This window comes from Halichoerus grypus, chromosome 8, assembly GCF_964656455.1.
Source record: "Halichoerus grypus chromosome 8, mHalGry1.hap1.1, whole genome shotgun sequence".
NCBI lineage: Eukaryota > Metazoa > Chordata > Mammalia > Carnivora > Phocidae > Halichoerus > Halichoerus grypus.
In genome coordinates this window covers 27,704,189-27,726,389 of record NC_135719.1, presented here as the reverse complement: position 1 = coordinate 27,726,389, position 22,201 = coordinate 27,704,189, and the positions used below count along the sequence as shown (strand labels likewise).

Below are 22,201 nucleotides of genomic sequence, written 5' to 3'. Positions count from 1 at the left end.
GGTTTGTGTGGCTGGTTTGTTAGCGGAGGAATGGATGCCCGACTTCCCTCCACCTCGAGGCCTTACACCTGCCTCTGCAATGGTGCTGTGTTTGCTGAGAGCATCCCCTTCGGGTCTGGGGCCTTGGGGGGGCTCTTCCCGGGGAGGTCGGAGGGGTGGGTGCTCCAGCACTGGGTGTCAGGCCCGCACCCGCCCCCCCCCAGTCCCAAGGAGGAGATAGGCTGCTAACTGAATAAGGGAGAGAAGGAGCCTTGCCATTCTCCTGGTTTAAATTTCGGTGATTCCAGGAGAGGTGAGTTATATGCGTATCTGTAAAACAAAGTTGGACCATACATCCCAGTGGTGTCTGCTTACCTGGAAGGTCCTTTGTGGACTGTCACCTGGCATAGGGAGGTGGGGTGAATGTGGGCTTTGATCAGAAGGCCGGGGGTGGGGTTTGCCTCCCCCCGCGTTGGTCCGGGGAGCTTAGCCTGGTAGGACCCACCTCTGGTCTGCCCACAATCCATCTGCGCTCCAAGCTATGAGCTACTGACAAGGCCCTTCGCAGCTAGCCCGAGATGGCCCACACCCTTGGGTGACGAAAGGGAATGTCACCTGAATACAAGCTGGAGGGAAAGGGCGACAGCTCCAGAGAGCCAAGGGGTATGTCCCTGCATTGCCCAAGAGAGGGCAAGTGAACAGGCTCCGGAGACAAAAGCCATGGCTAGCAAATGACACGGGGTGCGGGGGGGGGGGTCCTACCAAATGATTCACAGAAAAAATCCAAATGAAAGACCGCTCTGAGCCAGTGGCCTGCATTCCTCCGGGAAGCCTCGGATGTCACATGCTTGGAGGGGGGCAGCTGTGGGTCAGCCCCAGCGGGCACCCGCCCTCTACCTCCCAGCCCCCAGGCCCTGCCCTTTTCTGGAACGATGTTCGGAGACACGGCTGGCCAGCCACAGGTGTCTCACTCCCTGGCGGCCGCCTGAGACCCTGGTCTTCAGAGGCACACACGGGCTCTCTGCCTCTCTGTCCCAATTAGACCCGGAGACACAGAGGCCAGAAATAGTTTTTATTAAAACACGGATCATTATGAAAACACCTTGAGGTACATTAAATAAATACAACCTTCAAGTTGTACAAACAGGTCTCCTGTGGCTTGAAAACAATTTCCTATAAATTCTGCCTAATAGCAGCATCTGTGAATCAATACAGCTGAGGGCGGCGGGGTGGGAAACATCCATTTGAAAGCAGCTTTCTGTTACATGGTTTGTTACAAGCATTCAAGCTGCGTTGTTGTCACCAGCTGAAGGAGACCTTGTGAAGGATGAGTCCCCCGCTTGTTCGCCATAGAGATGGGGTCCAGAGCTCACCCACCTCAGCGTTCTTTTGCCCCCCATGCAACTGGCAGCGTCTGGACAGGCTCTGGCCCTCACGCCGAGCTGACCCCATTTGGGTGGTGGGGAAAAGGCAGGGAGAGTGCCCAGGACCCAGGCGTGTGCAGATGGGGGGGGGGTCCCTGCAGGTGGGGGTCCCGTGCCTTAGCTTCCTGGGGCAGCCCGTGAGGCTCTGCCCTGGCCTGCTGATGCTTTATCGGGACGAGAGCAGGGAGGCGGTGCACCAGCAAGGGGGACCACATGGTCTGGGCTTGGGGTGCTTGCTGCTGGGCAGAGCAGGGTCTCGGGTACTAGAACTGGCTTGTTGCTAGCGGCTCTAACTGGCACTTCTCTCTTCCCGGGACCTTTCCCGGAAGCCGGGACCCTGGGCCCTGCTGGAGCCCACATGGGCCACCTGGGGCCCCGAGCACATGGGCAGAACGTTCTAGCTCAGTGGTATAAAACTGGGTACAGTCTCCTCACCTGCAAGATAGAGTTGCTCTGAGAGCAAATGCACAACTGAGCGTGGAAGGTGCGTGAAGGGCAGGGCTCTTGAGAACATCCAGGACTCTGGGCTTCGGTCAGAGCACCCGCTTGTACCCAGGTGGAGGCCCAGGCTGCCGCAGGAGCCCACGATGGCAGAAGAAACACTGTCCCGCTGCAGGGAGGAGAAGTGAAGGGCACAGAGCGCCAGGGCGGGCTCCCAGTGGCCGCTGTCCCCGGCTGCACAATAAAAACACTGATGGCCGAGCTCTACCCCAGAGCTGCGAGTGCGAGGGTGACGGGCTGGCCTCACTCAAATTGCAGCCACGTCGGAGAGTGCAGGCTTAGCTCCGGGGCTCGGCCCAGGGACGCTGCTATGTGCGCCCCCAAGCCCGAGTGTGGGCCCCCCACATACAGGCGAAAACCCCTGCAGCTTGCTAAGCTCTGGTTCCCACCCCAGGGATACTGAAAATGCCCGGATTCAGAAGCCATGAATGCTGTGCTGATGGGCTCAGGGGAGGCTGCTTGGAAAAACCATCAATTAACTGTACCAGCGAAGGGATTTGCTTTGGGCACGGGGAGGGATTTCAAAAGCCCTCGGCTGAGAAAAATGAGACAAGAGATTTCCCATTTTGTAGTCTGGATAAAGTGCTCATAATTCATCTCTGGGATTCTCCCGTGGAAAAGTTCTGGTTGGCATCAGAAGGCCTGATGGGTATTCTTCCAGTTGTGTCACCTCAGCCAGAGGCGAGGGGGCAATGACCAAGAACATTTACTGAAGCCAAGTGTTCAAAGCTGACCGTCACTGCAGGCTCCCCGCACCTCCGTTGCTGGGGGCTCCAGGCGTCCGGACCGCAGACCCTCCCCACCAGCCCCTTCCCAGTGCCAACGACACGACGTCCCCAGCACGTTGGCTACGGTGGGGCACAGAGCGGAGGGCAGGGCAGCCCACGGCCCCTAGACGCTGGACGCCAAGCAAGAGTGGGCAGCGGTCGGCTCCTCTCCTCGCGCTCCCCATGCCAGGCCCCTGGGCTCTCGGTTGACAGCTGTGGGTTCTGGGCTGCCCTGTTCAAGGCAGGGCCACGGCACAGGCGCTGGTGGCCACTGCTATGGATGGCAGAAGGACAGGCGTTCCCACGGCTGCAGAAAGTTCTGGAGGACCGTGCTGCTCCAGGGCCGCTGTGGGAAGTGGCTGGTGTTAATGTTGCCAGAACATGAGGGCCGGTGGGGAGGGGGTGGGGGGCCCAAGAAAGGCAAAGGCCCAAGCTGCCGCTGCAGGGAGGCGGGGCCGGCCTGCTTCCACGTACCCAGCTCGGCGGGTGCTGTGTGGAAGGATGATTTACAACCTGCGTCTTCTGCTGCCTGGCTGGGAAGGGGATGCTCTGGGTCATCAGCGACCTGCTTTCTGAGGAGGCGCGCAGATCCTGGGGTACGGGCCTCTTCCCCCAGACCTCCACCCGTCCAGGCCGTCCTGGGGAGGGCAGACACAGGGAGAACCCCCCAAAGGGGCTCCCCAAGAGTGTCTGCAGAGGAGGAGACAGCCAGAGAGACAGTGGGGAGGGTACCCCATGGAGAGGTGGCGGGGAGGGGAGGCCCAGGGGACCAGGGGACCTGGGTGGGGTGGGGGTGTCCAGCAAAGCTCCCTGCCACACCAGCTTGCTTCCCGGAGGCGGCCAGGCCACGCTGAGGTCCCCTAATGTGATTCGTAGGCACGACAGCCCTGCATCCTGCGGGCGGAGAGCTGGGCCCGGGCTGCCCTTCGTGCCAGAATTACCCATTTTCTTTCCAGGCAGCACACGATAAAGGGTAGATTATTGAGTGATACAAACCATAGAAGAAAATGGTCTCATTTTACTCGATATCCTCCTCTATCCACTAAACACTCAACTGAATCGCAGGTGGGGGACAGTCTTGCTTTTTGACGCCCTGATTTTGAAGATACTTAGCGTCTCTAGTGTCACCTGCCACTGTGTACCCAGAACGCGGGGTAGGTGCTACATGCCTGACAAAACCAAAGAGTTCGCGGTGGCCACGAGAGTCATTTTTCTCTATTAGCAGAATAGGTAGGAAGTGTCATCCCCAAGACAACTGACCGGATCCTCCTGAAGAGCGGGACGGCAGCTCGCGGCCTGGGCCACCCCGAGATCTGGGCCGCAGGCCCCTCCCCGCCAGCACAGTGGCCTCCAGCAAGGACGCACGGGCCCAGGCCCATCCGGGTCAGAACCCGTGGCCTGGTCACACCTGGTCCCGAACGCCGGCGCTGAACACGGCCTCCTCCCCGTGGGGCTCCTCAGGGGGGCCGGCCGGGCGGAAGGTGCCCACCACGTGCCGCACCTCGGGAGGGAGGGCACAGTTCGAGTGTTCCAGAAACTTAGCCACCAACACCCTGGCGTCTGCGTGGCCCTTGCTGTCCACTAGAGAGTGTGGCCGCTCTTTGCAGACCGTCTGTAAGGTCTCTGGCTTTCCCCGCGGGGTGCCTTTCCGGGGATCCGGTGGCCCAGGGGGCGAGAGCGGGCGCCGACCTGCACAGGCAGCCGCGACAGAGTGAGCTCGGGGAACTAAAAATCAAGGGAAAAGATAACATCTGAAAACAACCAAAACAAGACAAAAAGCAGCCGTTAAGTGAGTTCTTGACAAAGCAAACGCAAGCCTGCTTGGGACACACTTTCGGCTGGCATTTCCACGTCCCTGGGCTGGCGCGCTGGCGTGTCCCCGCTTCCTGGGTCCCTTCATCCCCAGTGTGGCCCGGCCCCTGTCAGCCCTGAGTTGAGCTGGGGTTATAACCTAGAGGGGCCACAGCCCCCCGGCGCTGAAGGGCTGGAGATCCGAGGGCAAAATGCGAAGCGGGTGGGGCAAGAGGGGCAGGTGCAGGTGGGGATCCCCCTTGCATTCGTCTCTCCGCTGGGGGGGGGCTTCTCGGCCTTGCTTGGCTCAGTGACCGTTGCCCTTGTGGGTCTGATGGCCTCTAGAGATGGGTCTGCCTGAAGGCCAGAGCTGGGGGTGACAGAGGGGCAATGAGGGCGCCCCCACCACATGCAGGGCTGACAGCAGCCACTGCTCACTGGCACCAGAGCTCAGAGCACCTGGGCCCTGCAGGCCAAGGCCAGGGGCACCGGCTCCCAACAGGGCCCACGGCTGCTCCGGATGACCCGAGGCACAAGCCATGGTCTGACGGTGCCGTCTCCCCAGGGACCAGATTAAGGCCTGACTTGCCCACAGCGCGTTTCCCGGTGGCCTGGCATCGTTCTGGGGGCGGTGGGGCAAGGCTGACAATTCAGCACGAGGAACTGTAAGAACCTCACACGTGAGGCCCATCTCCCCCCCCCCCCGCCCCACAGAGCGTCTCAGAAATTCGGTGAAACAAGCAGCCCCGAGCCTGTTACAGCCGCTGTCGCCTCTAACGCGTTCCCCGGAGCCAGAAGGGAAGGCAAGGCCGTTCTCTGAAAGCCCGCAGAGCTGGGGAGCCCGTGCTCCTGGCTGACACCCCGAGGCAGCCAAGGAGCGCGAGTCACCCCCGCCCCCCCACCCCCACCCCCGCCGTCTCGCAGCAGGTGTCAAAGTGCTTCAGAAAAGGAGTGTCTCACCGGTCCCCAGAGCAGCCCCGGACAGTCCTGCTTCCAGGTCCTGGCTGCAGGACGGGGTGTGTGACGAGGCATGGCCTTAATCAGAGAGAGAATCCAGTTAACAGGCGGCAGGGAAAACGGAGCTCCTGACGACAAGATCATCACCCTCCCGTGGCCGAGAACTATCTTTTTGATGCGGGGGACCCGCAGGGGGAGGCTCCTGCACTCACCCCGAGCCGAGCCGTGCGCCGTCGCACAGGGCAGTCCCAGAGCTGGCGCCCCCCACGGGGCAGGCGGCATCCCCGGGCTGGGCACAGCGCGGCGGGCCAGTGCCCCAAGGAACCCCAGTGCCCTTGGAATGCCCATCCGCCCCGAGGGTCCCCAGAGACCCCCGGGGAGGCACATGCGGGACAGTAACTGCCTCGTCTAGCTGAGGAGAGGCTGTGCCCACGGCGTGGTGCAGGGACGCAGAGAAGGCCCTGTGACAACCTGTAATCAAACCGCCGCTTCTCCTCATCCCCACCCCCAAAATGTCACGGTTTGCAGAGCCCGACTTTCCCTGCAGGGGGCAGAGGAGGCCATCAGGGGCCACAGAGCAGACACGCCTGGTGCATGGGATCGTCCCCCAGACTTGAACGGGTAATAGCCCTCACGGGGAGGACAGAAGGGCTGAGTGTGGAATCCTCCAGCACGGGTGGGGGGGCGGGTGCAGAGGAGGGTCTGAGGGAGTCCTGTCTAGTCAGCTGGCAGCTGGACGTGGGAGGGGAGGGCGGCGGGACAGAGGGATGCAGGCCAAGGAGCCCGCAGGGCCAAATCTGGCTTTTCCACCAGGAGGGCCCTTGTAGGCAATGACCTTGGCGGGTTCCTGGTTCTTTCCCGGGATACAGTTCTCCTGGGGCACGGATCCTGTGTATTTGGGGTTCAGCCAGACAAGACCACTGAGTCCAGGCCCCCAGCGGGCCTCTTCCGGGCTCTTTGGGTTCCACTGTAGGAAGTGTACACTCCGATGGCCCTGCAGGCCTAAGTGCCACCCGACCTTACAGGCAGAGACACTGCATCCTCCTCCCTCGAAACGAGCACCAGCTTCAGGGCACACAAGGCTCCCCGGGGGGCTGGCGTGAAGGGCAAGTCCCGGGCTGCTGGGCACCGCGACTGTGACGCCAGGCCCGACAGCCCAGGGAGGGCGCCGCCCCCTCCGAGTCACGTGCGGCGATCGGGACCCAAGCTCCAGGCCACACAGGGAGGGCTGCCAAGGGGGCCCGCGAGGTGCTGCTGGAAACACACCTGGGTCTGCCTGGGGCTGCTCGGCTGGAGGACACCCCGCCAACCCAGCGCTGCCACTGAGGCACAGCCATGCCTTACGTGGCCCTGGGTCCCAGCAGGCCACGAAGCAGGCACCGGCACTTCCCCCAAGTGTGGAGCCCACGCTAGTCCTGGGGAGTGAGCCACCCGCCCGACCTGAGTCCCCACGTGGGCCCCAGAGCTGGTGTGCCACCGGCAGGCTGATGTCAGGGGCTGGCCGCCCCCGGGTGGGCTCTCATCACCCCAAACCTTCCATCCCTCCTCCCCGTACTCCCCAGCCAGAAAGTAGGAAGCCTGGTGGGTGCTCAGCAGGGGCCCCTGACTGTCCACCCCTCCCTAGGGCCCTCGGGCATTAAGGCCACATTCCCAAAGTGGCCCCTGAGCACAGGTCCCAAGGCCTGGCCTTGACTCTCAGCTCACTGAGGCCTGCAGTGTCCAGGGCAGAGCAGGGCACACGCTGAGGACACGGGGGGGCTGGACCAGTCATACCTGCTACACTGGATGAGCAAGAAGTGGGGTCGCTGGTGGAGCGGGCCACACGCCTGGGTCCTGGCACCGCCCATGTGCCCTGGTCAGGGCCCTCCGGGGACTCGAGGCCAGGTGGCAGGGGCTGCGAGGCACCCACGGGGCCTTCGGGGCTCAGGCCTGGCGCAGTGGCACCCTCGGATGCCAGGAGGCTTGAACTATCTGCGGGCTCTGCAAGGCAAGGGACAGTCTTAGCACTGGTGCTGGGGCCACCGCAGAGCCACCCAAGACGGGCCCGGTGCCTGCCCGAGGGTGAGTCTCAGCCTCCTGGAGCCCTCCCAGGGGGCCCGAGCCGTCTGCCCTTCAACACCCAGTCTAGACCAACCTGTAATCCTGAGGGCATGGAAACATGGAGCACGCTTTATGGTGTAGGAGGGTTTGGGTGGACGCCAGATGATCTCCCAAGAATCATTCCAGGGGGCGTATGGGGTGCGGGGCACTTACACTCTTCACACTCCATGAGAGATTAAAAGTCAGAACCCAGCCCCATCTCCCATCCAGGGCAGGCCTTGGGGGGGTTGACGTCCAGGAAGGGGGAGGTCACAGGATGCTCGATGCCCACACAGCACACAGCCCACGCAGAGAAGGGTGCGGCTCAGAGGGGCGGTAGGGCATCCTAGCCGGGGCCTCCTGGGCCCGAGAACCTGCCTGCCACACACAGAGGGTATGGCCCAGGGCCTGGAGTGCAAGCCCTGCCCTGGTCAGGCAGGGGCGGGAGCCCGCCCGGGAGGCCTGCCTGGTTGTCCAAGCGTGGGCCAGGCCGGCAGCATCAGCACTGCCCGGGGAGTGTGTAGGCGTTCAGACCCACTGCACCAGAAACTCGGGAGTGGGAACGAGCCCCCAGGGGATTCTGCTCCCCCCCCCCCACCAAGTGTACGACCCACTGCTCTATCCCTGTGATGCTGGTCAGGTCGGGCTCCAGCCCCTCACCACTCCAAGGCTGGCCCCCTGGGGGGACGGGATCGGAATCTGTCTTAACAAGATCGCAGGGGATCTGTGTGCACGGTATTAAGGCTCAAGAACCAGTGCTCCCTCCGCTCTTTTATCCCATCACCAGACAAGGTCAGAGCTGCCTTCCATGAGGCTCCTCACCCATCAGGGGCAGATTTTTGAGGCGAAAGGCTCACCCTTTGTAAGAACCACAGCAGCCTGAACAACTCCGGGTGGGAAGCTTTGGGGTCTGTCCCTTCCATCCCTTTCCGTGGATCCTGTGGGAGGCCTCTTTGCTTCCCTCATATCTGTGTGCTTGCACTACACCGAGGGCTTTACCGGTGACCTCCCACTTAATCCTCTCGGCTCTCCCAGGCTACCACTCAGGAAACACGGCTGAGAGGCCTCAGGGGGAGAGGAGCTCGAGGCCACGGAGTGGTGGAGCCAGGTGGAAGCAGCCCACTTCTAGAGCACTCCGGCTTCAGCAGCCCTCCACTATCACCCCTGCCCTCTCCACAGACACCATGAGACAATTAGCAGTCCATCTGGATGAACCGAACCTCACGAATCACAGCAAAAAAAAAAAAAAAGAAAAATTCAGGATGATTGATCTTTTTTTTTCTTTTTTTTTTAGAGAGCGGGGAGGTAGGGGGAGGTAGGGGGAGGTAGGGAGAGGGGCAGAGGGAGAGGGAGAGAGAGAATCCTAAGCAGGCTCCACACTCAGTGCACAGCCCAACTCGGGGCTCGATCTCCCAGCCCTGAGATCATGACCTGAGCTGAAATCAAGAGTCCCAGGAGCCCCAATCCTTTTCTTTTTTAAGATACTGGAAGAATAGGCGTAGAAAATATAGGAGAATAAATCTACAACTTTGGAGTGAAGAAAGACTTTGTAAACATGACAGACACCAGAGAGGAAAAGCTTGATAAATCTGACAATAAGAAAAATCGTAAAAAACAAAAACAAACAAAAAAACACAAATTGTAAAAATTGTATGGCAAAGGCATTATTAACAGGGAGGAAGCCGAGCACAAACTGGGAAGGCGTCCCTGCAGTGGACAGAAAAGGGAGAAAATGTCTCTATTTAACAAATATTTTTCTTATAAATTCACACACACACAAAAAAAACACCCCACAAAACACTGCAAAAATGTGGGCCCCAAACTGACCTACAAGTAGGTAATAAACGTGTAAAAAGGTGCTCACACTCTATCGTGTGTGTATCGTTCACCTGCAGGGGTGATAAAGATCATCAGGAACAATGGTGTCTTGGGGTGTCATAAACACCGTTGGTGGGTACGGACACTAGCAATAAAACCCTTCCAGAACGCCATGTGGCCAACACGCCAAAACCTAAGATACCCATTTCCTTGGACTCTGCAATTTCACCCATAGGAATTGATTCTAAGGGAACGATTGGGCAAGCACTCAAAGCTGAATGCATCCATGTAGAAAAGAAACACTTCCCTGCATCCTTAGAAAACCTCAAACCAGCAAGTGGAATTATTAACTGTATCAAAATCACACAGCGGCATATTAAAATTATTCTGAATCCTATTCATCCCTGCTGATTCCTCTTGATCTCCGTTTTCTCTCTTTTTTACAGCTTTATTGCAGTATAACTGATACACAAAACCCCGCACATTTTTAATATGTACCATTTGATGAGATTGGACATAAGCATATATCCTTGATCCCAATTTGCTTAATGTCAGTGATAATCCAATGGCTGAGTTCCTCAGGGAAACAGAGTCACAGAGAGAGAAATGTGACTTAGTTCCAAATAGCTATCATTAACGGAAACTTATATAATTAGGGTAACACAACAGGGAAAGCTCATAGGCCAAGACATTCTTGTACCCCCTCACCGGCTTTTGTTGTCTGTTTACACAGCACTGATCATCCTAGTGGACTTCCAGCTTTTCACCTAACGATCACAAGCATTTTTCCTAATCAATGTAAAATGACATATTTAGCATATGTATCATATTTTCCTTGACTCTTATCAATGGACATCATTGTCCCTGTAAGTTTTTGCTCTTATGAAAAATGCAAGTTATTTTTATGCCTACGGTTTTTTTTTTTTTTTTTTTTTTTGCATTACCCCCCTAGGGCGGTTCCAGAAGTATGATCACCACATCTAACAGCATAAACATTTTTTATGGCTCTTTATCAAGATGCTTTGCCAAAGGGGTGGGTTGATTTACAAGCCGCCAGTCAGGGCTGGGTGTAGCGCCTTCCCTCTGGCCTTGCCAGCCTCCATGTCCTCATTACTATTTTATTTCAGTAACTGAAAAACAATACCAGCATCTATCCCCTTCCGGGCACCCCCCTCCCAATTCTAGAGCTCATACATGAGTCTGACAAGGTTGCAGGATACCAGATCACCCCGTACCACCGTCGGTCACGCGTACTAACAAGTGTGCAGAAACCCAAAGTAAAAACAACGCCACTTACAGCTGCTCCAAAGAAAACGAAGCTCCCAAGTATACACCTAACAAAACGTGTTCAGGATCTGTATTCTGAAAATGACAAAATGCTGATGAAAGAAGTCAAAGAAGATCCAAATCCACGGGGAGACAGACCCTCTGCAGGCTTAATGCCATTCCTGCTAAATTTCCAGCTCGAGTATTTGTGGGCACAGACAAGTGGGTTCTAAAAGGGATATGGAAACACACAGGCCATAGATGACCTAGAACAATCCTGATGAAGAGGAGCAGAAGGGAGGTGTGGCTTGCTGATGGGAAGGCTTAGCGCCGAGCGACCGGTCATCAGCACAGAGGGACTGACACGCAGACGAATGCCATGGAATACAGGGCCCAAAACTACCCCCAGGCCATTATGCCCAGCTGACTTTTGTCAAAGGTACACAAGCAACAAACAATCTGGAGCAGTTGGATATGCATAGACCAAAAAAATGACAGGGACCTCAACCTCACCCCATCCAGAAATTACCTCATGGGAGCCATCTTTTCTAAAGTGAAACCTGCTTGGCCTGCTGTCCCATGAGTGTGTCTGTCCGTTCCTCTCCATATAATCCTGCCCACTTCCAGCCTGGCCCCTCTACCCAGAGTCGGTGCTGGAAGCAGCCCTGAGCTTCCCAGTCGAGCCCAGTTAATTGCCTGGATCCTGGGCAGTGAGGAAGGCCCCTCCCGCCTGCAAGAATTCCTGACTCCCCTGTCCATCTCTACCTGCCCTGGGCTCTGGGAGCCACCAGGCTGCTTGGCCTTGCCGACCATGCTTTCCTCCAGAACGTGCGTTTTTGGGAGTGATGTGGCTGGAATGAGGAAAGGGGGCCCCATCGGCGCAAAGTCTATCATGCACTGGGTGGGTGTGGTCACCTGTGGTGGGGGACCGAGACACGCTGTGCCCTGCAGCAGTCTCTGGGAAGGCCACAGGATACCACAGCTTTTGATGGCTGCTAGGAGCCACCAAGTGAAGGACAAAGTCACTTCCAAATCGTAGAACGGCAGAGCCCAGACTCCTACAACCCAGAGGCGTCCAAGTAGGATGGCCCCTTCTTATTTCTTAGATGTTAACTAGAGTTGGGGTTGAGCCCTGGGACTGTAATGGTGGTCCTTTCTGGGACCCTTAGTTATCTCACGAGTTAGCTGACTTCCATCTCTGAATAAGCCCACCCACGTGAGTCCACCCAAGGACCCAGCCCCTACCCATTTGCTCCCTCTGTGACTAGGGGTTGTCCGCTTTCCTGACACCTCAGACGACCTCCCCACCTCTGGCTTCGTACAGCGGCTCCCACCTCACATCTGAGAGGAGACCTTCTACATTTTTCCTTCAATGTCCACCAGGATACAACTTCCAGCATCCTTCCCCCGGCCTCTCCCCCCAAAGCCAGTGGGCACAGAGGCCCGGCCTGGCTCCCTCCTGAGGCAGAAGCCCAGTGGACATGAACCTGCTACAGTTTTAGCTCCAGAAAGGGTCCATCCCAGATCGAGTCAAGCGTGTCTTCAAACCCATACCCCTCAAGTGGAGAAGAAAGGGCGCTGGGGGAGGGGGCAAGCCCCCCCGAGAGAAAGCATGAGGCCCCCCAGGTGTACTGACTTACTTGTTACTGCATGCCCCTAAGGGAGGAACTCTGGAGAACGTCTATGGTACTGAACAGCAAAGGCTATAGCAAATTCCATCCCCTTAAAGAGCAAGCAATGGAAGGAGGGCAAGGAGCAGGGAGGAGGAGAGAAGGAAATAGGAGAGGAAAGGGGACATGCTTTGGAAAATACAGACTTATTTCAAATGCCGAAAGGGGTAAGATTACCTTGTGTGCCGAAGCCAGCCGTGGCATCTGGATCCCTGGGGCTGGACTCGGTCGCCTGCTGATCCACACTCGTAAGCTACGGCAAGAAACGAGCATCGGATGGGTCATCTGTAGTTTGGAGGGGACATCACAACAGGCTCCAGAAATCAAGGCTCATGTCAGAGCTCATCTTCTAGGAAGACATGTATGTACATTTCTGCGTTTCTCCTCTAAATTTATGGGGTCAGGCTGTGAGGATGCCAAGGCCAAAGGATCACTGCCAAGGCCTAAGCCCGTCTCTCTGACCTTCTGAAAGCAGAGTGCCCAGCACTCCCCAAGAGCCCACCAGGGCCAGGAGCCAGCGACCCCGAACCCACTCACCTTCCACTTCCGGGGGCACTGCTGGGGACCAACAAAGGCCACACAGACTCCTCCAGAGTCACTGTAGGAGGTAGGACAGCCTCTGGCCTCGCTTCCAACCCCCTCCTCCCAACTGCTCTCTTCCCTGTTTCCACAGCAGGAAGAATAAAGCCACATGGAACAGACAGTCATGAGACCTGTAATGCTTTGGGCCCGCACAGCTTGCACACGGGGTGGACGTTTAAGAAACAATCTTGGCCTCCGTGAGCTCCCAGACTCCCCCAGAGCTTGCATTTGCTCCTCTTCCCTTTTGCCTTCTGCAGATGGAAGCAAGAGGTTGCTCCCAACGCTGACCTCCCTGCCTGAGCTCTGGCTCAGGGTCCATGTCCACTCGGGCCATGTGCTCGGTTGAACGTGGGCCCCATGACTCCGGGTGCACTGTCCCGTCCTGGTGCAGGGGGTAGCCATGACCACTGCATCGTGTTTGGAAGTCAGCATGCTCTTGCAGATTTCTTCTTGAATGGATCATTCTGCCCAGAGAGGCCTTTGGGAACATGGGGGCGGGGGGGGGGGGGTGGTAACACCAGACCTCCTCTGCTGGGCGGGGATGGGGTGCCTCTGCTCTCCTGCCCTGTCTCCCCCTCCCATCCTCTGCTCGCACACTCGGTTCCACCCCGGGTGACCACATCTGCTCCACTGCTCCTTTTAGGGGACAATGGCCCCACATGGGGTTCATGAATGTCATGAACACCGTACATGTGTGCCCCTGTGCTGACTCAAAAAACGATTTTTGAGTCCTTGTGTCATTTCAGAATTGCTTTGGGGACCTGCTTGCAAATAATGAGCTCTGGGGGAGGGCCGGGAAGGTGAGGCGGGCCCCTGCGGCTCGGTTCGATTCCAGCTCAGGTAATTCCATCCCTGCCTCCCTTGTCTCCCGTCACCTCACTCGGAGAGCTGATAGTCTTCTCCTCTTTCCACCAGGCTGGAGCCGTGGCAGGTTCTGGGCTGTAGCCCTCCCACCAACACACAGCGGGGGAAAGCATGCCCTCGGCGGGGACCCGCGACACGGTCTGGGGGCAAGAACGGCACCTGCGGCGAAGACCCAGAGCCGCCTAACCGTTCCCTTTGATCCCACTTATGTGTAATACTGCACACGCTATGTGCCTTCCTCAGTGCACCTGCTCCACTGCGGAGGGAACCGGGGGAGGGAGAGTCCCATGGCCACCAACGCTCACCTGCTTTTTCACTGAAATCGCTATCTGCCTACAACTGATGCTGGAAATCTGTCGAGAATATTCTGCTAAATCACACAAAAAAGAACAATGCCCTCAAGGTTCATTCCCTTCCAACACTCTTCCTGACCCTTTAAACATTTATTTATTTATTTATTTATTTTTTATTTTGCAGGCATGGGTGGCCACTTGGACACTCGAGGCCTGAAGACAAGCTCCTGGTAATAAAGAAATATAAATAAAACAAGAGAAATAAAAGGCACAGTGGGACAAGGTCAGGAGGAAATTGGATTCATTTCGTATTTTGCAGTGGTGACATTGGCTTCCCCCTGGCTCCTGGTCAAATCTGGGTTTGAGAAGAGACAGCCTCCTGGCAGCACATCCATCACATCTCGTAAGCGGGGTGGCAAGGGTTTAATTTGAATTTGGCCTTCCCTGATGGCCAAGGCCACCCTGCCACCCGAAAGCCGGGGAGGGAATAGCTGTGAGGTTCGCACGGCATTTTTGATTCCATATAAAGGCAGCGGAGAAGAGGGGAGAAGACATGTATTTGTGGCACAGAATCTAAGTTGAAATTTGAGTTTAGCAATGAAGGCTTGTAACAGCTCTTGCAGGAGAGGGCTGCTGAGAGGTGAGGCTGTGCATACGGTTTCGCGTGGGACATCCAGAGGCTGCATTTACTTAGTCCCAGACACGCTCTATTGACCAGGTGTTGTAATTAAAAAGTCCGTTGGGGGGCGCCTGGGTGGCTCAGTTGGTTAAGCGTCTGGCTCTTGATTTCGGCTCAGGTCGGGATCTCAGGGTTGTGAGATGGAGCTCCGCTTTGGGCACACTGGGCATGGTGCCTGCTTGAGATTCTCTCTCTCCTTCTCCCTCTCCCACTCCCCTGCTCGCATGCATGCACGCGCATGCTCTCTCTCAAAAAAATAAAAATAAAAAAAGTCCAGCTGGCATTGGGCAAATAATTTCCTCGTCTCCCTTTCTCTTAGGAAGCTCTGTGGCTAAGACACCCATGAAAATTCTGCCCTATTTCTGCAGTAAATTTCCCACTCCTGGGTTGGGTCAACCAGCGAGTATCAGATTTATATCAGATTGTCTTTGGGGGTAATTGTCTGCAATCCCAGATAATGTGAATTAAGATCTTAGGCTAATGCCCCAAGGCAATCTTTGAAGTGGCTTTGCTTTCCAGATTTTTAAATGTAAAGGTGATTTCATTTGAAACTATAAATTTTAACCTTGAGGACTTACGGTTGGCTGCACTTCTACCATGTCCCCTGCCTTTCTCACAATTTCTAGTCTCCTACCTCAGGCTTCCCGCCAGACAGCCACCAAATTAAAATTCCTGAGGTACCGCTGGATCATGTCAACTCCAAATGCCAAACTCTTCAAAGGCACTGCTGTAGTCCGACATCCAAGGTCATAAAATCTGTATCCAAATTATTTCCGTGAATTTCCTTCATTACCTTCAGCTCCCCAACCAGGCTCCACGCTGTCCCACCACCGCGTCTTTGCCCAGGCTGTCCCTTGATGAACTTCCCCGTTGTTCACATGCCCTCCCACTCAAACTGCCAAGGTTGAGCCCCAGAGAAGTTTCTTTGAGTCTGTCCTGTCACCATGCCAGACTGTTAGTTCCTCGAGGAGGTGACTCTGCTCAGCTCATGGTTCCGTATCCCACAGAACACGGCACAGTCTTCTGTGGTCCCTGGAACGTAAGCCTGTCATCCCCACAGGAAGATCACACTGGCAAATTCCCAGGAACTTTCTTGCTATAGAAAGGAATGCACCCCTTTCGATCCTGCCCTCCAGTTATGGTCTTGAGCCATGGGAAAGAGAAGGACGTCGCAAACGAAGTCTCCAATCCGGGAGAGTGAATGGGTCAAAGTGAATGTGCTCGGTCAAGGGGTGCTTTTTCTTCCTGCATTAAAAATCTCCCGCAGATGAGCGGCCTCCTGCCCCTGGGCCCACACAACGCATGCTCTGCTTTCCCATCAGTCTGTCTTCCTCTCTTTATCCAGGCAAGTCCTGATAGGCAATTTACATGCCTTTTGTCCACAAGGTGAAGTAATTAACCTCCCCCTCCCCCTGGGAGGAAGGATGGTGCTGTAAAGGGGGGCAGCTCCTTGCCATCTGCAGGTGGGAGGGCTGCCCCAGGGGGAGGGGGCAGCTGGCCGGTGCAGCCTTCCCTCTGTGGACGGGAATGGGTTTCATTGACTTCCAGACTCCCAGAGGTGTCTGTGGGATTGAAAAGCGCTGCCAGACGACCGGGTCAAAGAGAATGGGCCCAGCAAGGCACCAGGCCTCCCCTCCAGGGGAGAATGGAGGCAGCCCCTTCATCACCAGCTTATCCCCCTCCCAGTGGGGCCGGCCCAGAGAAAGGCCAGGTGGACCCACACTTCTTCCGCAGATCATGTTTGTCGAGGCCCTCGCAAGCCGGCCGTTTTCTGGGCCAACGCAATATGAGATGGGCTTTCTCAGCACATTTCAGGTGGGCTGGGCTAAGCTATGATGGTCGGTAGGTTAGGGGTGTTAAGGATATTTTCAAATTATGAGGGTTTCTCAGGTTTAACCCCATCATAAATCGAGGAAGATCTGTATTCCATGCTCCAGAAGAAAAGAGTTAAGCCAGCGATAAAACACTCATCAGTATCCTGGTGTGTGAGTGTGGGGTGGTGCATCCCATGTCACACCCAAATCCAGAGGCCCCTTTCCAGCATTCAGGGTCCTTGATAGGCTGGAGGGGGGCGTTCCCCATTCCCATCATCAGGACTGCTGTTGGGGGTTCTCGCCATCAGGATTGAGAAGCAAAGGGCTCTGAGAAGTCCTGCGGCTCTCCACAGGGTGGTGGAGCCAGAATCACGCATCTTCCCAGGGCATTCTCCCTTCTGGAAATGGGAGTGACGGCTCACCAAGAGAGGACAGAGAGGCAGGCCAGAGTTGGTCCCCAGCATGGAGCTGAATTCCTGTGATGGCAATTAGCAGCAGGTGGAGGAGGGGTGACAGCAGAACTCTTTCTTTTCCCCAAGGTAGCCGTGGAGAATCACACACTTCTGGGCTTGCTGGAGTCTCCAGGCCCATGTACTGCCCTGCCTCGTGCCCCTGCTGGTTACAGGGCAGAGCTGACCATCTGAGGCTGGGTCAGCCTCCCCCTCCTGCCTCCTATGGACTTCTGTCCCCGACCCTGGCTCAGCTGCTCCCCACCCCCCGGGCCCTTCCACAGCTCCTTGGTAACCCTCACGCCCCAGGCCCACAGTTCTACTAACTACCGCCTATCTTCTCTCCTCTTGGCCAAGTGTCTCACAAGAGTGATCTACTCCAGTGCCCAGTGTGTCCCTGGACCAGCAGCCCAGCAACAGCGGGAGCTGGGGCTTAGGTAGGGATGCAAATTCTCAGCAGGATCCCCCTCCCCAACTACTGACTCAGAAACTCTGGGGGGGGGGGCGCGGCTCAGCCATCTGTATCTGATCAACAAGCCCGGGATGCCCACCGGAGTCCAAAAACTGCTCACTCACACCCCTCATGTCCCATCCCCTCCTCTGGCCCATGCCGGCACCTACCCCATTGCCCCCTTGTAGCCACTCCTGCCAAGGTCAGCAGCAGTCTCTGGATGATGAGCCAAGGGGACCAGGGTCAGCCCCTCACAGCCTCTGGGCAGCGCTGGACCTATCTCTTCCCTCCCGAACCACTGTGTCTGTGAGTCCAGGCCCCCTAGGAGCCCCTTTGTGCTCTGCTCTGCAGCCTGTCCAGTTCCTCTAGCACCCCGAAGTATTGCCTCCTACCCCCTCCCGGTTCCCCAGAATTTGGTGACCACGACTGCGGCTAACCTGGATCTCTCCAAGGCCCCAAGCTATAGAAGCTGCGGATGTTCTGATGACCCTAGATTCCAATAAGCCGAGCAGGTCACCCTCTACCCATGTCATACTCCTTACAGACTCACCCTGAGCGGCTTTCTGTTTGAGGGTGTGCATGCTGCGCTGTGCCTTCTGAGCCCTGCCACTGCCACCCACTCAGCCTGAGCCCTCAGCTCACAGAGGCTCCTTGGACACCCCCAAATATGGCCTGGATGCCTCTGCCCAGTACCCTCCAGCAGGGCACAGGGCTCCCCTCAGAGTACTTATGACTCCCTTCACAGTTTCCATTCATAATACTGATTTGAGTGATTTTTATCATAAAGAGGAAAAGAAATCACTTCAGAAAGGCAGAATTCTCCACTCCGCTTTTTACAAAATTCAAGAGTAATTCAATTATTATAAGTTTAGAAATAAGATTTCAGTCACGCTTTGCCCCTCCACTAATGAATCCCACCCCCATGCCAACCCCAGGCAGCTCCCACAAGTCTGCTTCTACTGTGGACAGAAAAAAGGCCAAGAGTCCTTGGCCGAGTCCATCTGCTGTCTGCAGCCTGATAAGCTGGTCCAGGACGTTTCAGGGCAAGAGTAGGCGGAGAAGAAGGCCCAGAGGTTCAGGTGGCCAGCACCAGGGTGGGCTGGGGTGGGCCTGAGCAGTCCCGCCCAGGTGACCCTCAAGGAGAATCCTTCTTGTAAAAAACGTGTGGCCAACGTCCCACTAAGCACAGAGGTAGGCACCTCTTGCCTTTTCTTCCTGTCCCACAACCATCCGACCTGCAGAATGTGATCTCCCTTGTGGATGGGATTGTCTCCAGAGGCTTGTGGAAGCTGAGTCTGAAGAGCCATTGTGCAAAACCACTTCTCCACCCACAGAGGTCCCTTAGGGCCAGGAGCTCCTCGGTGGGTGGCCAGGAAAAGGACGGCACTGCCTCCTGGCCTTCTCATCATGTGGACCCGAGATCTCAAAGGGGCAGCGAGGACATCAGAAGGTCTGGGCCAGGTCTGAGGCCTGCACCCCTTCCTAGCAGGTGACTTGGGACGCCTATCCAAAGGTTCCATGCTGCTGAGAAGCCCAAAGGGATGTGGGTCCAGATGGGCTCGGGAGAGCACAGCGGTGCCCTTTGGATGCTCCTGGTCCTGGTTTTGCAGACTCTCCTCTGCCTAGGGCTCAGCGCCCAGAACTGGCTGCAGCCCTCATTCCTGGCAGGAATTTTTAGCTCCCCTGCATGTGCCCCTTCTCTGCTTGACTGCTGTGCTCCCCACATGTGCCCCCAGCCCTGCGACCTCACCGTAACCTGTCCTGCACTCGGGTGCTGCATGAACTTTTGAGTGTTCACACCTCTCTGCCCTGGCTTGTGGCCTTTGATATTCAGGAGTGACAACTGTGATGTTGACAACGAAGATGACAATACCATAAAAAGGGCAACTGACGTTTGCTGAATCAGAACCTACTCTGTGTCAAGTACTGTGCTGGGCCCATTCCACACATCCCATTCCATCCTGTGTGTTGGTACTATTATGATCCCCATTTTACAGATGAGGAAACCGAGAATTCACCAACGTATCCCCAGTGCATGCCCACTGTGGGTCAGGCACCCCGAGGCTGTGGGAGTGCCTGGCTCATCTGGCTCAGAGGAAGCCGGCTACACCCACCTGGTGGCTCAGGCACTTCCCTGGCCTATGGCTGCCCAGCCTCATGCAGGACCAGGGATCCAGGACTGCTCTCTCACCTCCCCAGTAGACAATGACAGAGGCATGTCACTGAAGCAGGCCAGAGTCCCCCCGGTACTCGGTTCACAGCCTGAGCTCTATCCTTGAGGGTCTCTGCTCATGGCTTTGAACCTGTACCAGCTCCTTCTGCACTGTGTCCCCAGACACACCTGCTAGCCATCAGCTCAGGTGCATCTGAGAGAAGCCAAGGGAGAGAAGCACAAACATTGGGACTGGCATCCTAGGGCCTGGGGTGGGATCTCTGCAGGTTCTACTCTCTGAGCCTGCTGCCTCCTCTCCACAAGACCAGAGAAAGAAATACAAATGCAAGGAGTGTGCCTAAGTACAGGAAACTGGCTTGTCTGGCGCCCAGGTCTCACCTGGCTGGTAGTGGTTGGGCCCACCACGGCCTCGTAGGGCGGGGGGAGTTCGGCAGGGTAGAGCAGGCCAGGACTGTTGATGGCAACATCATACAAAGTGCTGAATGGAGAGGGAGCAAAGTCCAAGTGGAGGCCCCTGAAAAGGCAGAACCATCGCATTGTCACTCCTGGGGTGGGGGAGGGGAGCCTGAACTGCTGACCTTTCTCTTAAAGGCGATCAGAAGATCATTTGTCAGGGTTTTCCCTGGTCAAATACTCATTGTGTTTGTGAAATAAAAGGCTCATTCGCTAGGCAGTTTTACCTTTTTTTGTTTTTTGTTTTTTTTCTGGAGAGATGTCGACATTTTCACTAAACTCTATGGCCCTGTCCATTAAAATTAAAATAATCATAGAGCCGATTAAATCTTTAAATTTTACAGGTCATGTTAATGACCATAACTCAGTGGCAGTTTTGCGTTTCATGAGAACATAATGGAGCCACTCTTGTGGTTTGCTTTTGTTGTTGCACGGCGGCAATACCAAGAGAAATGTTCTTTCTCTAAGCCAATGTTCTCTTTTCACTGTTCACGCTCTGCTCTCTAATCAAACATGCTCTCATGTGTTCGCTCTCCTCCGCTCAGCTGCCCCACTGAAAACGAGCGTGGCCGTTGCAAGTTCCACCTCCCCCACTGCTCCTATCTTCCATGGTGTCCATGCCAGTCACTGCCACCATAACCAGAAAAGACCCACCTGTGGGCCTCAGCTGTGGGCGTGCAGGTGTACTCTGGTGGGTAATAGGGTGGAGGTGGGAGTGGGGGGATGAATTCATCGAAATCCAGGGTCTGGTGGAGCACGGTGCCATGGGGGGTCACGCAGGCTGGGCTCGCAGAATGCGCCCTTTGTGGAAGGAACTGGAAAACAGAGAGATTCAGAGTTATTTGGGACATCTTGTGTGGCTTGTGTCTAATTAAGCTAATTACACATAAGCTTTAATGATCCATTTGGAACTTATGTAATTTAAACTGTCGGACTGTGACAGCAAAACACACACTTCAAGATGATGGCTCCATGAGGAATGCCTTGCCCCCAAAGCTTCTTTGTTAGGCTTTGTTTCTCACACTGCTACGCAGAATGCCTCCATCCTAAGGAGAAATAAAGTCTGGGAAGTCTTTAGTTCTATCCCCACCCCTAAATCTTTCTCTTCAGATTATACTACTCAAAGCCTGTGGGTCAAAAGGGTGCCTGATGTCCATGACTTAAGACTGCACTTCTGGAAGTATGTTCATGAGAAAACACCAGACCCTCAAGATGTTCCTCTCTACCCCCTCCCAAATTCCTACAGGGAAATAAATTTGGGAAATGCTACCTATTGTACTCCCTTCTTGGAGCCCTGTAATGCATGTTTGTGTGTTAAAATTCCTGAGAAGGTCTGCACCAAAAAAAAAAAATGTTTAATCCGTTAATGGAACATTTCTCATATATTTCATTATAGGTCCCTTTGGACAAATAGTATCTATACTTCTCAGTCCTAGGAAATTCATAAACTTTGTAAAACACTGCTCTGAGGGAAAAGAATCATGAGCTCCAGAACATTCTGTGGGGCAACCTTAAAACCAAGATGCTGCCTGAGCAAACTGAGGTAAAATCGTTTAAACAAAAAGAACTCTGCTTCTGCCTAGCTTTCCATTTCTGCCCATAGGAAGCACTGGCCAATAACTTCCCATCCTCTGGTCACTGCTCCCCAGAGGTTACCTGTGGCATGGAGATGTCTGAGCCATTGCTCCAGTTCCAATCAACACCTCACTGTGAGTGCCTGCAGGTGCAAGAAGAGTGTGCTACTCGAATGCTATGCTCTGGGATGCCCCACCGCATGAAGGGTGAGACAATCAACTATATACGGCAAAGCAAGGACAGTTCCACTAGTAAACAATCTCTCCAAGCACTGTGTGGGGACCTGGAGTCTACAAAGGGTTAATGAAGATGACATGTGAATGGGTCTGAAATTGGTAGGTAGGCTTGCAAGAAGGTGCTCCAGGCTCAAGAAGAACAGGTGAGCTAGTGAAAGATGTGTTTAAGAAAAGCCAATTTATATAATACTCTAGAAGTTAATTCTTAATTCTGGAGGCACTGGGGAGCTAGTGAGGGTGCTAGAGCTGGGAAGCAGTGCTATTAAAGATGTGTGGTAGGACGTACCTTCTGGCAGCTGTGCTTAGGGTAGTCTGGACTTGATAAGAGGCTGGGATGGTAGGACATTTTTGCATGAGTAAGGGTGAGGTCACGATTCTGA

The 22,201-nt window shown here is 55.5% G+C and overlaps 1 protein-coding gene and 1 long non-coding RNA gene across 10 annotated transcripts in view; both read right to left on the bottom strand.

Moving 5' to 3' along the window:
• Positions 1-1,036: 1,036 nt before the first annotated feature.
• Positions 1,037-22,201, bottom strand: part of ENTREP2 (endosomal transmembrane epsin interactor 2) — a 473,415-nt gene continuing 452,250 nt past the window's right edge. For 8 of the 9 annotated variants that reach the window (XM_036106221.2, XM_036106220.2, XM_036106225.2 and 5 more), the window contains 6 exons: positions 20,665-20,825; positions 19,936-20,071; positions 12,430-12,505; positions 7,193-7,399; positions 5,423-5,497; positions 1,037-4,396 (listed from right to left, as the gene is read on the bottom strand). In XM_036106221.2, the coding sequence (XP_035962114.2) occupies positions 4,074-4,396; positions 5,423-5,497; positions 7,193-7,399; positions 12,430-12,505; positions 19,936-20,071; positions 20,665-20,825 (978 nt within the window). In that variant the 3' untranslated portion in view covers positions 1,037-4,073. Of the gene's footprint in view, positions 4,423-5,422; positions 5,498-7,192; positions 7,400-12,429; positions 12,506-19,935; positions 20,072-20,664; positions 20,826-22,201 lie in introns of all 9 variants that reach the window. The other variant, XM_036106226.2, reaches the window with a different exon arrangement.
• Positions 9,027-10,603, bottom strand: LOC144382862 (uncharacterized). The gene is made up of 3 exons (XR_013450310.1): positions 10,025-10,603; positions 9,815-9,893; positions 9,027-9,205 (listed from the first exon to the last, which is right to left on the bottom strand). It is a non-coding gene; the product is annotated as an uncharacterized LOC144382862 (long non-coding RNA).